This window comes from Giraffa tippelskirchi, chromosome 12, assembly GCF_054371585.1.
Source record: "Giraffa tippelskirchi isolate mGirTip1 chromosome 12, T2T-mGirTip1v1.2.pri, whole genome shotgun sequence".
Classification (NCBI taxonomy): domain Eukaryota; kingdom Metazoa; phylum Chordata; class Mammalia; order Artiodactyla; family Giraffidae; genus Giraffa; species Giraffa tippelskirchi.
The window spans coordinates 135,753,693-135,769,792 of NC_137286.1; the positions used below are offsets into that span (position 1 = coordinate 135,753,693).

At 40.7% G+C, this 16,100-nt stretch overlaps 1 protein-coding gene across 5 annotated transcripts in view; it reads left to right on the plus strand.

Annotated features, from left to right (window-relative positions):
- The window catches only part of LOC145530191 (ATP-binding cassette sub-family C member 4-like), a 154,660-nt gene that overhangs the window by 76,676 nt on the left and 61,884 nt on the right, over nt 1-16,100 (plus strand). For all 5 annotated transcript variants that reach the window (XM_081551109.1, XM_081551110.1, XM_081551111.1 and 2 more), the window contains 3 exons: nt 1,267-1,413; nt 5,302-5,381; nt 15,020-15,170. In XM_081551109.1, coding sequence (XP_081407235.1) covers nt 1,267-1,413; nt 5,302-5,381; nt 15,020-15,170 — 378 coding nt within the window. The remainder of the gene's footprint in view (nt 1-1,266; nt 1,414-5,301; nt 5,382-15,019; nt 15,171-16,100) is intronic.

The following is a 16,100-nucleotide window of genomic DNA, read 5'->3' on the forward strand; positions in this document are numbered from 1 at the left end:
AAAGTACTTGAGGGGATAATTATTATAGAAGTTATCCCCACTGTGTTGAGCATTGTGAGTTGAAGAGAAGTTCAGAGGGCTATTTTAATTTTTATATGCATGGTAATGCTCATTTATGTCATTGATAAAGCATATGTAAATGATTATATTTATTTACAAGTGTTTTTAAAGTGAAAGTGTTAGTTGCTCAGTCATGTCCTATCTTTGTAACCCCATGGGCCCCCTGTGAGGCTCCTTTGTCCTTGGTATTTTCCAGGCAAGAATACTAGACCAGCTAGCCATTCCCTTCTCCAGGGGATCTTCCAAACACAGGGACTGAACCTGGGTCTCCTATATTGCAGGCAGATTCTTCATTCTCATCTGAACCACCAAACACTTAGTGAGAGATTAATTGCTTGTTTAGGTTAATTATCTCATGTCAAAATATAATTTGTAGTTTCTTGCAATTCAATTATGTAAGAGATTGCCCACTTGCAACTTAACATGGTCTTTTTATACTCTTTAAAGCTACTTGGGCATAGAAGTAGCTCCTTTATCTTTAATATTTTAAATTTTTATAAATTTTTATTACAGTATAGTTGCTTTCCAATGTTGTGTTCGTTTCTGCTGTACAGCAAAGTGAACCAACTGTATGTATATACACACACATATATCTCCTGTCTCTTTTGGATTTCTTTCCCATTCAGGTCACCACAGAGCACTGAGTAGAGGTCCTTGTGCTATAGAGAAGGTTCTTAAGAAACTGCTTTACATGGAAGTAAATTTCCTTGTAAATTACAAGGAAATGGTAAATCATTTCTCCCATTACCTGTTAATTCACATGCTGGTGTCAAAGTATACTTCAGTTTTAGATTATGGGATATGTTGTAAATAGTGAGATTTGAAATGCAGAGAGATGAAGATCAGCTACTTTTTATAATTATCTTGCTTATGAGTTTTTATTAGAACTTGTAATTAAATTAGGAGAACATAGAATGAAATTGTAGTTTGCACTTGATTTTTTCCCCCTGTGTTGTTTCTATTTAATGAGAAGAAAACAGTAATTTTTATATTTTTCTTTACAAATGTATTTTAAGAAAGCATTAAGCTCTTACTCCACTTTATATACATATATGTTTTTTATTCTATATTTTATATATGTAAATCTCTATACAAACTTTATTTGTAGAATAAAATACACAGTATCTTTATAAACTGTCTGGCATACTTTAGCAGTGTTGAGAATAAGGCAGAGATCTTGTGCTGAGTGATGTTTCTTTATTTCAGGGTTAACTGTATCTACCATCCTTTTTGGTATCACAAGGTCTCTGTTGATGTTCTACGTCCTTGTTAATTCTTCACAAACTTTTCATAGCAAAATGTTGGAGACCATTTTAAAAGCTCCAGTATTGTTCTTCAATAGAAATCCAATAGGTAAGTCAGACATCAAGTTTCTCAGTTAATATATCTTGTTAACAGATTCAGTGCCTGATTACATTTCATACTTGAAAATGGAAGAGATGCTTAGAAGAAAATCACTGTGTGTATTTATTCATTTTCTACAAAAAGTTTCATTGATAATTTTTCCTACCAGAGAAAATCTGAATATAGGAGCATATAAGCTTTTATTCCAATTTATGTGTGTCTGTAAAAATAAATGAATGTTACTTTGCAGGATGATTTAGGAGTCCATTTGTTATGTGGCATATGAAACACTCAAAATATGATGCAAATGTGTTGAAATGTTTTTGACTAGGTTTTGAAATGTTAGCTGTGTTACATAGTGTTAGGCTAACTAGGAAGGACATTTGGCCAGGAACATCTCTACAGAAGACAGGCTCTGAGTTTCTTTCTTTCTTTGCCCATCCATTTCTGGGACCACAGAGCTCTGACATGTGCTCATATTTTGAATTTTACCTAAATATGGAAAATTAATTAAAATACAAAGTCACTGAAATGTAAACATCCTCTTGAATAAAAACAACTTTCTAGTTTTACAATAGACGTTTGGTTACATTTAAGAATCTTGTGGTAGGTGGCAGGTGGATCTTCAGTATTAAGGAAGAGTGTCTCTGAAGGTTTCCCAGTGGTTGCTTCCTCTACCCTGAGGCCTTTGACCTGTCTTGCTTCGGAAGGTAGCCTCCTGACCTGGGTTCCTATGAAGAGTTAGTTCATCAGTGTACATGCCCACTCTGTTCAGTTGGTTAGACTCGTGCTGAGGCCCAGGTTGGCTTTATTTTTTGCAGGTGATAATTGACACGACCTGTCAAGGCATGGATGAGGGCTGGAGGAGGATAGGAATAGCCTCAGCCTGGTCATCAACTAGCTGTGGGACCAAGGATAAAGCAGGTAGATACTACTGGGCAGGCAAATCTCAAAGCAGGATGTTGTCATGGTTAGAAGTATGAACTCTGGAGCCAACTACCTGGGTTCAGTCCTGGTGCTAGTTACTAAAGTAATAGCCAGTTACAGTTATGTTAATATTTACGTGCTAGTTACTTAATTTCTCTCTCTTGATTTTCTTACCTATAAAATAAGAACAGGATTCATGCACTTACCAATATCTTGATTTCCGTGGGTATTAGGCAGGTTAATACAGTCACAGCACTTAGCACACGGGCAGTGCCTAATGAACCTTAGTGAGGATGACGACACGGTGTCTGGGAACTTCTATGAAATAGGAATAACCACTGTCCTTCCTGTTTCATAAGACTGTTGTGAGGATTAAGTAAGACTGTTGAGGGCAGCATCTTGTGTAGATTTATTTGGCACATGTTGTTTGTTTCAGGCACTGTGTGGGGCACAGGATGGTAAACTGCAGAGACCCACACAGATCTCATTATGAAGCTGGAGTGAGGAAGTGATTGGAGGAGTCCATGCTATTATGGCTGTGAAGTTGCTCTACTTTGCCTGTAAATGTGAAAGCAACAGTTGTAAATTTGGGAGCATCAAGTGGGACTGAATTTCTGTTATCATGGCCACTGCGTGCTCGTGACCATGATTAACCAGGCTCTTGATGACCTGTAGGCTTCTCCAGATGCTGATGTATTTATTATTCAAGGATTTGGAACCAAGTTTAAATCTTTAAGGTCACTAATCCTAGAGTAGCAGGCATACCAGTGTGTATCTTGTCTCTCCCTACTGTGTCTATTATCAGAACTTCATTCCTTCAAGAAAATAGAAGCCCAAATAAGTACTGAAAAGATAGGCCCAAAGTTTAGGGCCATCAATTATTTACTCTTTTAGCAGTATATTAAATCAAACTCTTCCCTGTGTTTATTTTCAAAAGTAGAATTTATAATAGATTATTTATGGTGGACTTTGTTTCTGGTATGTGATGGCATGAAGAGAAAACCACGTCTAGCGATGTGATTTGTTACCAAGTTCAAGCTCGCTCTGCTTACCTCACAACGCCAATAAGTTGTACAGATGACATGTTGAGGCAAAGAATAACAACTTCATTGGGAAACTTGGCAGACTGAGAAGATGGCAGACTGATTTCTCAAAATAACCGTCTTATTGGGGTCTGGATGCCAAGTTCTTTTGTAGAACATAGAGTAGAGGAGGTGAAAAAGTAATATCAAAAGGACATTTATCTTGCAAAATAGGAGGGGATTTATTTATGTGGAAATTTTTCTTTTATGCAGCCATTCACAGGTGATGAGGGTCAGATTGTCTCCCTGGTAGCTGCAAAAAGGTACTTTAACATTCAAGCAGAAGGGTAGAGTTCCCTGACAAAAGCTATGAATAGCAACATTAACGTCAAAGGAACAGATCCAACAGGGAGTCAAAATTGGCTCTTCCCTGTTATAGTTCCTTTGATGGGCACCTCCACTATCAGGGGCCAGTATCCTGTGCTTTCTCATCCTGAGTCTTCTCAGGGAGCACCGCCCTTGAAGGCGAGGCTGCCAAGTCCTGATGCCTGCAGCATCCTTTGTTTCCAGATGTGGCAGGTGGCATTTTTAGTTCACACCAGATATTTACTAGAAATTATCATACTCTAATCCTGCAGTCTATAGGAAATACTCTTGTTGTGGATTCTGAGAGGGGACATAAAATCAATGATAACTGATTCTTAGTCACTTAGTAATGTTCCTGTTTTCCTGCCCACATCCTTCTGGTCTTCTTAGATGCTTATTCAGAAGTCTACGCTTATCACACCTTGTACACCTCTGAAAATAATGATTTATTACCCCAGTAGTAAACTCACAACTTGGAAACAGCCCGACTCCTCAATTTCCCAAAATGTGAGGTGCTGTGAACCATCTGGAGGGAAAAAAGCTACAGAGAGTTTATAAATATGTTTATTTAGAGAGTATCACTTGGCAAAATTAATCTTGATAGCTAAATCAAAATTGGTATAACAATTAGGATTAATTGCTGCATTAATTGTTGCGTTAACTGTTGCATACTTAGGTATTTGCAACTGTTTATTTACCAATTTAGCATTGGAATGAGTCTCAGATGGAATGGATCTAAAGTAGGGGTAGGGAACATTGTAAAATCCACCAACCCTTTTAGATACTGCCACAAGATTCCCGCATTCTTTTAAAAATCAGGGCTCAATTTCAACTCCCCTCCCACTGCCATTTGGTGGTATTTTTGTTTCTCTTTTCTCATGATCCTATTTTCTCTTTCTTTTTACCACTGACATTGGCTTATTTCATTTGAATTTCTAATACATTAAATTTATTGCTGTTTAATCACTGAATAGTGTCTGTCTGACTCTTTTGCAGTCCCATAGACTGTAGCCTGCAAAGCTCCTCTGTCCATGGGTTTCCCAGGCAAGAACACTGGAGTGAGTTGCCATTTCCTTCTCCAGGGGATCTTCCCAACCCAGGGATTGAATCCACGTCTCTTCTGTCTCCTGCCTTGGCAGGTGGATTCTTTACCACTGAGCAACTAGGGAAGTCCGAATATTTAATACATGTACTTTATTTTTTAAAAATATTTATTTTTTTATTTTTGGTTGCACTGGGTCTTTGTTGCTGTGCGTGACCTTTATCTAGTTACAGTAAGCAAGGGCTACTCTTTACTGCAGTGTGTGGGCTTCTCATTGAAGTGGCTTCTCTTGTTAGTGGAGCTCAGGCTCTAAACGTATGGGCTTCAGTAGTTGTGGCACACAGGCTTAGTAGCTCTGTGGCATGTAGCATCTTTCCAGACCAGGAATCGAACCCATGTCCCCTGCACTCGGGACACTGTACCAGCAGGAGAGTCCCTAATTACATGTACTTCAAAAAATATTGTTTTCATTTGTTCAGGAATTCTTTCTCTTAAAGCTCCCTGAGGAAGTGAGTAATTTCTCATATCCTGTTCTTGCAGGAAGAATTTTAAATCGTTTCTCCAAAGACATTGGGCATATGGATGACTTGCTGCCTGTGATATTTCAAGATTTCATCCAGGTAATGTACCAGTCCTGTCAGAGTTCTCACAGGGAGTAGCAGAGAGCCTGTTTCTCAAGGATTTTTCATAGGATTAGAGAGCGGGCTTTTCAGCCTGGCAGTGTGTCCTGTTATTGTCCATAAAGGCCGAGTTTGTGAGAAAAAGGTGCAGTTGTGATTCAGAGGCTGAGTCAATGTGAGGCGCACCTGGGGTAGGAGTGGCTACATAGTCACATCAAGGTTGGTCCGAAGCAGCGACTGCTGGGTAAGTGGTTCTCCCTCTGTCTTCCGGTGATCTCGATTCCTTTTGTTGTGAGCACATTTCATAATATAGAAATAATCACGTCTCATGGACAGATAGCTTAGGTTAACTAAATTATGCATTGTATCAGGCTTCCCAGGTGGCTCAGTGGTAAAGAATTCACCTGCCAATGCAGGAGACGTAAAAGATGTGGATTCGATTCCTGGGTTGGGAAGATGCCTTGGAGAAGGGATTGGCAACCTACTTGAGTTTTCATGCCTAGAAAATTCCATGGAAAGAGGAGCCTGGTGAGCTACAGTCCATGGGGCTGAAAAGAGTCAGACACAACTGAGCATGAGCTGATGCATTGTGTCCCCACAGAGGACAAATATTTACTGCCCCATTTTATCTGGATAAAGCCTGGTGTGGTTACTTATAAAGAAAAGATGGGTAAAAATAAGGTGAAAATAATATTTTAACAAGGACAACGTTGTTTGGTCAATAAATTGTGTCCAACTCTTTCATGACCCCATAGACTGCAGTCCACCAGGCTCCTCTACCCATGGGATTTCTCAGGCAAGAACACTGGAGTGGGTTGCCATTTCCTTCTCCAGGGGATCTTCCCAACCTGGGGATTGAATCCACATCTCTTGAGTCTCCTGCATTGGCAGGTGGATTCTTTACCACTGAGCAACTATGGAAGTCAGACAAGGACAATTCAGTTCAGTTCAATTTAGTCGCTCAGTCACGTACCACTGTCTGTGACCCCATGGACTGCAACACGCCAGGCTTCGCTGTTCATCACCAACTCCCAGAGCTTGCTCAAACTTATGTCCATTGAGTCAGTGATGCCATTCAACCATCTCATCCTCTGCTGTCCCCATCTCCTCCTGCCTTCAATCTTTCACAGCATCAGGGTCTTTTCCAGTGAGTCAGTTCTTCACATCAGGTGGCCAAAGTATTGGAGTTTCAGCTTCAGCATCAGTCCTTCCAATGAATATTTAGGACTGATTTCCTTTAGGAATCACTGGTTTCATATTCTTGCTGTTCAAGGGACTCTCAAGTCTTCTCCAACACCACAGTTCAAAAGCATCAATTCTTTGGCACTCAGCTTTCTTTATGGTCCAATTCTCACAACTATACATGACTGCTGGAAAAACCATAGCTTTGACTAGACAGACTTAGGTCAGCAAAGTAATGTCTCTGCTTTTTAATATGCTGTCTCGGTTGGTCATAGCTTTTCTTCCAAGGAGCAAGCATCTTTTAATTTTAGGGCTGCAATCACCATCTGCAGTGATTTTGGAGCCCTCCAAATTAAGTCTGTCACTGTTTTCATTGTTTCCCCATCTATTTGTCGTGAAGTGATGGGACCAGATGCCATGATCTTAGTTTTCTGAATGCTGAGTTTTAAGCTAACTTTTTCACTCTCCTCTTTCACTTTTGTCAAGAGGCTCTTTAGTTCTTCTTCACATTCTGCCATAATGATGATGTCGTCTGTGTATCTGAGGTTAGTGATGTTTCTTCCGGCAATCTTGATTCCAGGTCATGCTTCATCCAGCCCAGCATTTCCCATGATGTACTCTGCATATAAGTTAAATAATCAAGGTAACAATATACATCCTTGACATACTCTTTTCCCACTTTGGAACCAGTCTGTTGTTCTATGCCCAGTTCTAAGTACTGCTTCTTGACCTGGATCCAGATTTCTCAGGAGTCAGGTAAGGTGGTCTGGTTTTCCCATCACTCTAAGAATTTTCCACAGTTTGTCATGATCCACATAGTGTAAGGCTTTGGGTAGACAATAAAGCAGAAGTAGATGTTTTTCTGGAATTCTTTTGCTTTTTCAGTGAGCCAACGGATGTTGGCAATTTGATCTCTGGTTCCTCTGCCTTTTTGAAATCCAGCTTGTACATCTGATGGTTCATGTACTGTTGAAGCCTGGCTTGGAGAATTTTGAGCATTACTTTGCTGGTGTGTGAGATGAGTACAATTGTATTGTAGTTTGAATATTCTTTGGCATTGCCCTTCTTTGGGATTGGAATGAAACCTGAACTTTTCCAGTCCTGTGGCCACTGCTGAGTTTTCCAAATTTGCTGGCATATTGAGTGCAGGACTTTCACAGCATCATCTTTTAGGATTTGAAACAGCTCAGCTGGAATTCCATCACCTCCACTAGCTTTGCTCACAGTGATGCTTTCTGAGGCCCCCTTGACTTCACATTCCAGGATATCTGGCTCTACGTGAGTGATCACACCATTGCTGTTATCTGGGTCATGAATATCTTTTTTGTATAGTTCTTCTGTGTATTCTTGCCCCCTCTTCTTAACATCTTCTGCTTCTGATAGGTCCCTACCATTTCTGTCCTTTATTGAGCCCATCTTTGCATGAAATGTTCCCTTAGTATCTCTTTTTCTTGAAGAGATCTCTAGATCAAAGTCATCTCAGAAAATGTCTTTTGTTTTTGTAGGCAGATTTTGTTTTCACAAGTTGATTGCTCTGTCTTAAGTTGTCTTAAAGAAAGAGAGAGACCTATAGGAATACCTTTTGTTCAGCCTCTGTGAACTTGAGTTTCTAAGGAAAGATGTTGGGTCGTCTCAGCTCTGATCCCCGCATTCAATATTTTTGCTCACTTGGAGTGTTTTTTTCTGTTATTTAATTCTGTATACTTTTTAGTGATTAAGCTTTGGGGAATTTACTTTTTCTTTCCAAGTGTTAATTTTGGAAATGAAATGGATGTATCAAAAGCTGCACATAGAAATGCAGCAATGAACATTTGCCTGCAGACAACACAGCCTGTGGGCAAGGATTCCACTATTACCAGTGAGAACTAAGCTGAAACTCAGAGGCAGAGAACTTATTGCAAAGATGTTTATTTTTCTTTCTCTTCTGCAAACATATTTTATAAATGTGCCCTGATGGATTTAGCTACATAATTTATGCCCGGAGACAAATTTTCCCTAAAAACAGTGTCACGTTTTGACAGTGATTGTGAATTACTTTGAAATGGTCTTGTGAAAGGTTCTGTTTTGCTACAGCAAGCTAGGCCAAGGTTGTTTTTCTGCCGTGTGCTTAGCATATGGTTAGTTAGTCATCGTGATCAGAATTTGTCACGTAGTTTTGGATGGCCTATAGAGTAACAGGGATAGATGCTACCTGATTTCAGCAGGAAATATTCTCATTAAAGAGGAGAGAAAATTTTAGTCTAGCTGATTTCCAGTCCCTCCTCTACCACTTGAAATTCAATTATCTTGAAGTTTGGTGGAGGTGTCCTGTAGTTTATTGGAAGTAAGAGCCTGTTCTTTGAGAGAGAGACCTGGGATGAACATGGAGCCTGAGTATTTTTCACTGAGCGAGTAGCTAAATCTCTGAAGATGGGTAAGATTGCCCAGAGAGAGGGAAGTATTTTAGGAGCCAAGATCAGAAGCTTAGGGAAGCCCTGATATTCAGAGAGAAAGCAGAGAGAGAAGGGAAGTACAGAAGACACATAATGAACAGCAAGAAAGAGAGGAGGAGATATGTTGGAGACCTGAGGAAGGACAGGTGAGTCCACGGAAACTTGTTGGTTGATTTGGAATGATGAGGCATCTGGTGACCTGCGGAGCAGGTTTCAGATGGGAGGAGTTAGAGAGCAAAGGGCTGCAAATCCAGCAGGTGTGGAGGGAGTTGAGGTGAAGACAGACCAGAAGGAGTTTGAATGAATCAGGAGAGAGGCCCATCTGTAATGTAGGGTCTGAGGAGGTGTTGCTGGTTGTTTGAGATTTTAGTTTCTGGGAGGGGAGTATGTTGGTGGTTTTTCCCTCTCTTCCGTCCTTCCCTTCAGCAAGAGAGGATTGAAGCCGAGAGGGACAGGGGTGAGTCAGGCACGAAGCCCTCCCCTCATGGGCCTCCTCTAGTCCCCCAGGGAAGGAAGACATCGAGAGATTCACCCCTTGATGGCTTTGGAATCCTAATTGTGGGAGCTCTGTGGAGGAAGTTCTGGAAGGCAAACTGGATGTGGGGGCCGGAGGCAGTTAGGGAGCCTGCTCCAGGGGATGGGTGGAGCTTCTAGGAGGTGACCTTTGATCCCGGGTGAGAAGGAAAGGCTACTGTGGATGGTGGGGATGGAGGTGCTGCTGGTTCCTGTGTGGGAACCAGTCTTTCTATCACCAACTGAGAAGGGGGAAGGGAAGGGGCTGGAAGGGGGTTGTTCAGTTTTGTTTTAAAGGATACAGTTCATGCCAAGAATTTCCAAACTCATTTTTGATGATTCTGCTTATCCTTGGTGTATTTGACAAACCTTGGAAGATTCTTGATCATTTTTATTTTTATTACTTCTAAAGAGTCCATTTTGATAAGCCTCTCTGAGCATCAGTTTCCTGCTTTGTAAATGGAGAGCATAATCCCTCCTCTTATTGATGTAAGAATGAGATTACATAAAGCCTGTGAAATACTTGAGATTGGGACTCATGTCAAGTCTTATAAAATGTCTTTTGTAATTGATATTTGAGAGCATGGGGTAACCATCACTTCTTTGCTTGTTGGCTAGTTTTAGAGAATTGTGGAACTTCTGTGTTATGAGAAAACTTGTCATGGCCTCTAGCAATAAAGCAATGTCTTATTTTTCAGTTTTTTTGTTTGGACAGGCTTTTAAACAGACATTTAACATTTTCACAAGCATTATTTTCTTTGCTGCTTTTTTGTATATTTCATTTATAATTCATTTAGATGCCAGTGTGGTTTGTCATAAACAGCTGCTCACAGCACAGCATCCTTTCGGAGGGTGAAAGGTGCTCATGGGACTTCCTTCCATTGGTGGTGGTGACATGTCCTCTGCCTTAGTCATCCTGACGTCCTAACCAGGCTGCTTGCTTCCACCAAGAATGCCAACCTGGAGTGGACACAGTAGAATTTCCTGAGATTCACAAGTTTACAAAATCTAGATTTTGTCCTTCCATTGGTATCAATATACCAGTTCATGGTGCATGAAATAGAAAATGTCAAATTGTTCTCTTTGGACTATATTGAATAATCTGGTTTGGTTTTGTTGATTCAGAGGTCCATCATTTTTCCCTTAGTCTCCCATAAATACTTAGAAGTGGCAAAACAGTAAGTCTTCACTAAGACAAAGGATAACTTGAAAGATAAAGAAGATATGGAATAAAAAAAGAAACATCTCTTTAAAAAAATTTAAAAAAGGAAAGAAACATCTCAAAAAATGTTACTTACTGCCATGTCCCTAAGTTTATCAATCTTTGGAAGGCCTAGAGTGGGGAGGATAATACAGAGAGGACAAAAATTGTAGTAGGCATGAAGTTTATTGGTCATATTATTTTAAAAGTGCATCTTCAAGCAAAATAGACCTCTGATATGATTTTCACTGTGACCAAAGAAAAGCCACAGTCACTTTAGTACATGTTACATCATCACCACATCTAGGAAAAGTAGCACCTGCTCTGATATGTCTCTAGATAATACTAAGCTGTTCTAGTGGTTAGAATGAGTGGTCTGTTAGGGCTCAACTTCATGAGATTCTTAATGTTTTTTGGGCTCATAAATCTATGAACACCTCCTCCCCTGGCTGCTGGCAGGCAGAGCACACTGGAGGGTGGTGATGATGGAGTCAGAGGTTTTGTTTGTTATGCTTGAACTGGTTAGCACTTTAGGTACATTACATAAAGTGTAATGTACATCATTTAATTCCTACCACCATTCTTTTATGTTTTTGGTATATTCCAGTTTTTAGTAAGATTGAGAGTGGGTGTAGAGTCTTACTCTCCCTGTTAATAATATTCAGGAAGTTTAGCCCTAAACTCTGTCTCAACACAATACTGGGCTAGTGGAATTTCGCCTCCAGGTATAGACTGTCATTCTCTGCAAACTAAAGAATTTTTCTGAATTGTGAACAATCACCATTTTCTCTCAAGTGAAAGATTTTATCTAAGAATTTTTTTTAATATATTTTCAAGTGGATTCACAGACTTCGGTTAGAATTTCCCAAATGGTGTGCCCCAAATGAGAAATATATAAAATAATGATTCTCCTTATTTGGGGAGCATCAGAACTTGAGTCACTTGCTTCTGGGTCAATATGCTTCTTTCTATATACCCATCATTGTCTCTGTGCCTGTGAGACAGAGGTACAGAAGCACTGGCTATGGTGATGCAGTCCATCAGATGGGCCTGAAGTCCAACCAGATCAGGAAGTTATGTGTGTAGCTTGAACTGGGCTTTTTGGAATTCTTGTGAATGTAGGAGAAAGAAATGAGGTTGGCTTCAAGGAAGGAATGTGTATTGCACACCAGAATTGTTTGTTTCCTTCTTCAAATGACTTTTTGCTTAGATACTATTTTCATCTTCTGCCAGCTTCTACAAAGGGTTTGCAATAGCTGGCAATAAAAGATTCACATGTGTATACATATAACTGTAAACTCATATTCAAATATATGTATGTGTATATGTATATATATATATATATATATATAATATTCAGTCCACAATGTGGAGAAGGCAATGGCAACCCAATCCAGTACTCTTGCCTGGAAAATCCCATGGACGGAAGAGCCAGGTAGGCTGCAGTCCATGGGGTCACGAAGAGTCAGACATGAATGAGCGACTTCACTTTCACTTTTCACTTTCATGCATTGGAGAAGGAAATGGCAACCCACTCCAGTGTTCTTGCCTGGAGAATCCCAGGGACGGCGGAGCCTGGTGGGCTGCCATCTGTGGGATCGCACAGAGTCGGACACGACCGACGTGACTTAGCAGCAGCAGCAGCATAGTATTACCTATAAGTAGATGTTAGAGACATCCTCTTTGAATTGCTTCAGAATTTGGGGGCATGGACTCTGAAGGATGTAACCTAACCTTGGAGCTTCTGAGAGCATTAGTAATGGGTCTTCAATGCATACCTAAGGCAAATGCATTGGCTCAGCTTCTGTGGAGCCCTTCATTTTGGTTTTCCTCTGCTTCCAGGTTATCTGACAGGCTGGGTTAGTCTTAAAAGGCCCTCACCTGGGGAGAGCCAGATTATTGGAACTGATAAATGTTACCCATCAAATGGTGTGAGTCTGCTAAAAAAGCTGTAATTTGGATTTTTTATTGAAATTTTAGTAGATTTTTTTGACAACCAACAATGGCAAGCCAGGTGACTTAAGACCAGACACAGAAGGAGCTGGTAGGACCCTTCTCCATGAGCATGAAAGTTGTAGCAGGTGGAATGCATACTTAATGCAGTGGCTGTAAGCAGATGTTCATCTGTAGGTCTAATAGGAGAGCTGTCAGTCAGGCCTATTTTTCTCCACTTATGACTGTAATGTATTTCTTCAGAATCCCATCCTCTTCACTCTGAGTTTTATTTTGATACCATGGCAGATATGGGGGAAACAGGAAAAACACATGGGTCTCCATCCAGATAATACAGTTTGGTTCCCAAGGGCTCCTGGACACCGAGTCACAGTTCTGGATGTTTCCTCCTTCAAGACTCCTCCTGCCTGCGGCTGTGGCTCTGAGATTCCCTGAGTGCAAACTGCTTCTTTCTCCTTGACCTGCAGTCCTTCCTGGGAAAACGTAGGCCAGCCACTTGCTCTCCCATCTTTATGTCGTATCTATAAATGAAAATGAAGTTCTTACTTTTCTCATTCACAAGATGGTTGTGAATATCCTCTGAAAAAACTGATCAGGAAGAGCAGTGAAATGATAACCCGAGTCTCTGTGATACAGACATTACCCTCCTAACCCATCCCTCAGAGACACACCTGGGCCAGCAGCCTGGGTGACAAGGTGGGGAGACCCTGAGGTGGCAAGCATGGGCTGCAGGTTCTGGTGCTGAGAGGACCCAGAACAACCAGTGTTAATACAGACAGGCATCTTAACTTCTCCTCTCAGCTCCTTTTTGGTCAAAATTTCCATCAGAATTTCTAGTTACTGCCCTCAAGTTATTCTTGCCACTCTTTCTATTTGTTAAACCAGCCTGTAAACTTCAGACATGTTTCTTCTTAGAATTTTCTAAAAATGTTCCTGAATTCTTCCCTTTGTTTTCCTAGCACTCTGTGCCTTGTGCAGGTCACTATGGATTTGTATCCACCTGAGATTACAAACTTTGGAAGCCTTGGCCCAGACTGAATCTGCACATCCCACCACCCCACCCCACTGTCACAGCAAGCAGATAACTAAGTGTTGATTGCATTCTTAAAAAGTAAGGGTATCATAATTTTCCTGATAAAGATGGATGCTTAAATCAGCATCAACCAATGATTTTGTTTTCTATTCTACCTTCTGTCTTTTTTTGACCGAGATCATTCAAGATAAAATCATCTCATGGGACAATGTGATGATTAAGAGAATGTTCATGGAACTGAGCACAGTGTCTTACATACAGTAGACACCTGATAAATGGGATCTGCTGTTGTTATAATCATTAGCCTTTGGAACAGGCATTTTAAATACTTACTATAATGATAGAAAGATGGCTGTATACTGGGGGCATGCTTAAATATGTCATAAAGGCTTATGACATGGGCTTCCCAACTTCATGACTGAGGCTTTGCGGTCTCCATCAGGTTGATTTCGTCTCCCTGAGCCTCACTCTCTCCATCTGTAAAATGAGACAATGCTGTTACTAGATAGAGCTATTATGAAGATTAATGAGTTAATACACGTGAAAGTTTGAAGGTATAGCTCTCTACACAGTCAACATTTAGTACATGTTAACTATGGATAGAAAATTCTAGAAAGTGGAATTTCTACTTCCAAAGGTCAGCATTTAAATTTTGTCCTACTTTTCTGGGCACTGAATTTGTAATTAACCACTTCTTTATCCCTCCATGCATTGCTGAGGCTTCTGCATTCCTCACCTGTGATACCTGCTCACTCATCTCTCTGGTACCACCTGCTGACTCTTGACAGTTTGGGATTGAGATCCTACTCTCTGAGCCTCAAATATTCTCTCTGTTAAAACTAGTAATGCCTGCCTCATAGGGCTACTGAGTGTATCACAAGAGCTGATACCTAGAAAGTTCTTATCATCATGTTTGACTCATGCACTAAATATCGTGCCAGTGAGTGAAGTTGCTCAGTCGTGTCCAACTCTTTGCGATTCCATGGACTATAGACTACCAGGCTCCTCCATCCATGGAATTTTCCAGGTAAGAGTACTGGAGTGGGTTGCCATTTCCTTCTCCAGGGGATCTTCCCAACCCGGGGATCGAACCCAGGTCTCCCGCATTGCAGGCAGACGCTTTACCGTCTGAGCTACCAGGGAAGCCCTAAATATCATGAGGACCACCTATAATTTTATTTCTTTGGAAGGGAAAGCATTTCCTGCTGTCCCAAGAAGTCTTTTTGAGGAAAGGAGTTTAATCCCAACAGAACAAACCCATTACAGTTTATCTTTGAAAGTACCCTTCATAAGAAGGCCTCTGTATCTATTTTTGCTATTTCAGACATTTCTTCTTATGATTGGTGTGGTGGGTGTGATGGTGGCTGCGATTCCTTGGACTGCTATACCTGTGATTCCGCTTGGCATCATTTTCTTTGTTCTCCGGTGGTATTTCTTAAGGACGTCACGAGATGTGAAACGCCTGGAATGTACAAGTGAGTACCAGGGCTCTCAGGTTGGGATGGCAGTGCAGGCTGGCTTCCATTTATACCATAATTAACAAGACCCCTGAAATTCTACAGACTCTGTCTTCTGGAATTTCTCACAAGTCAACATTAGGTAATTGAATGTTATGGCCACTGTGAGTCAGTGTGGTTCTTAAGGCAAATAGAGCTGGTGGCAGGTCAGCTGCGGCTTTGCGTTTTAACACAATGGGGATGGATGTAAGCACCATGAGGACAGGGGCCATTTCTGTTTTGTTCATGACATACTTCCTAACACAGAGGATCCACTCTGTAAGTACTTTTCTTAAAAATATTTTATCATGTTGCAACTAGTGTAGAAGGAAAATAGACAATTTTTCTCCTCCTGAAGTTACCAGAAATGACAAGGAAAGGAAGAGATTAGGAAAGGAAATTCTTCAGAAGACCTTAGGAAATTTATGTCAGGAGTGATATATTTGAAAAATACTTTTTTTCACATGTTCAAGTAAGTTGCAGTTGTTAAGTGTATTGAAAAGACATATGTTAGTCACTTAGTTGTGTCTGACTCGTTGCGACCCCATGGACCAGGCTCCTCTGTCCATGGAATTCTCCAGGCAAGAATACTGGAGTGGGTAGCCATTCCCTTCTCCAGAGGATCTTTCCAACCCAGGGATTGAAGCTAGTTCTCTTCCATTGCAGGTGGATTCTTTACTCTGATCCACCAGGGAAGCTCTATTGAAAAGATAGTCCTTTTATTTGCAGGTTTGCTCTTTATCATTACTATTATTTGGGGTGATATCATACTGTTTGTGTTCCCCACCCCCCTTTCTTTACGTATTCATATAAATGATGCTGAAAAGAATCCCTTAGTAGGACACAAGAGTGCGACCTGTTTAGTATGTGTTTAGTTTATTACCCCATTCAACTTCCTAGATTTAGAAT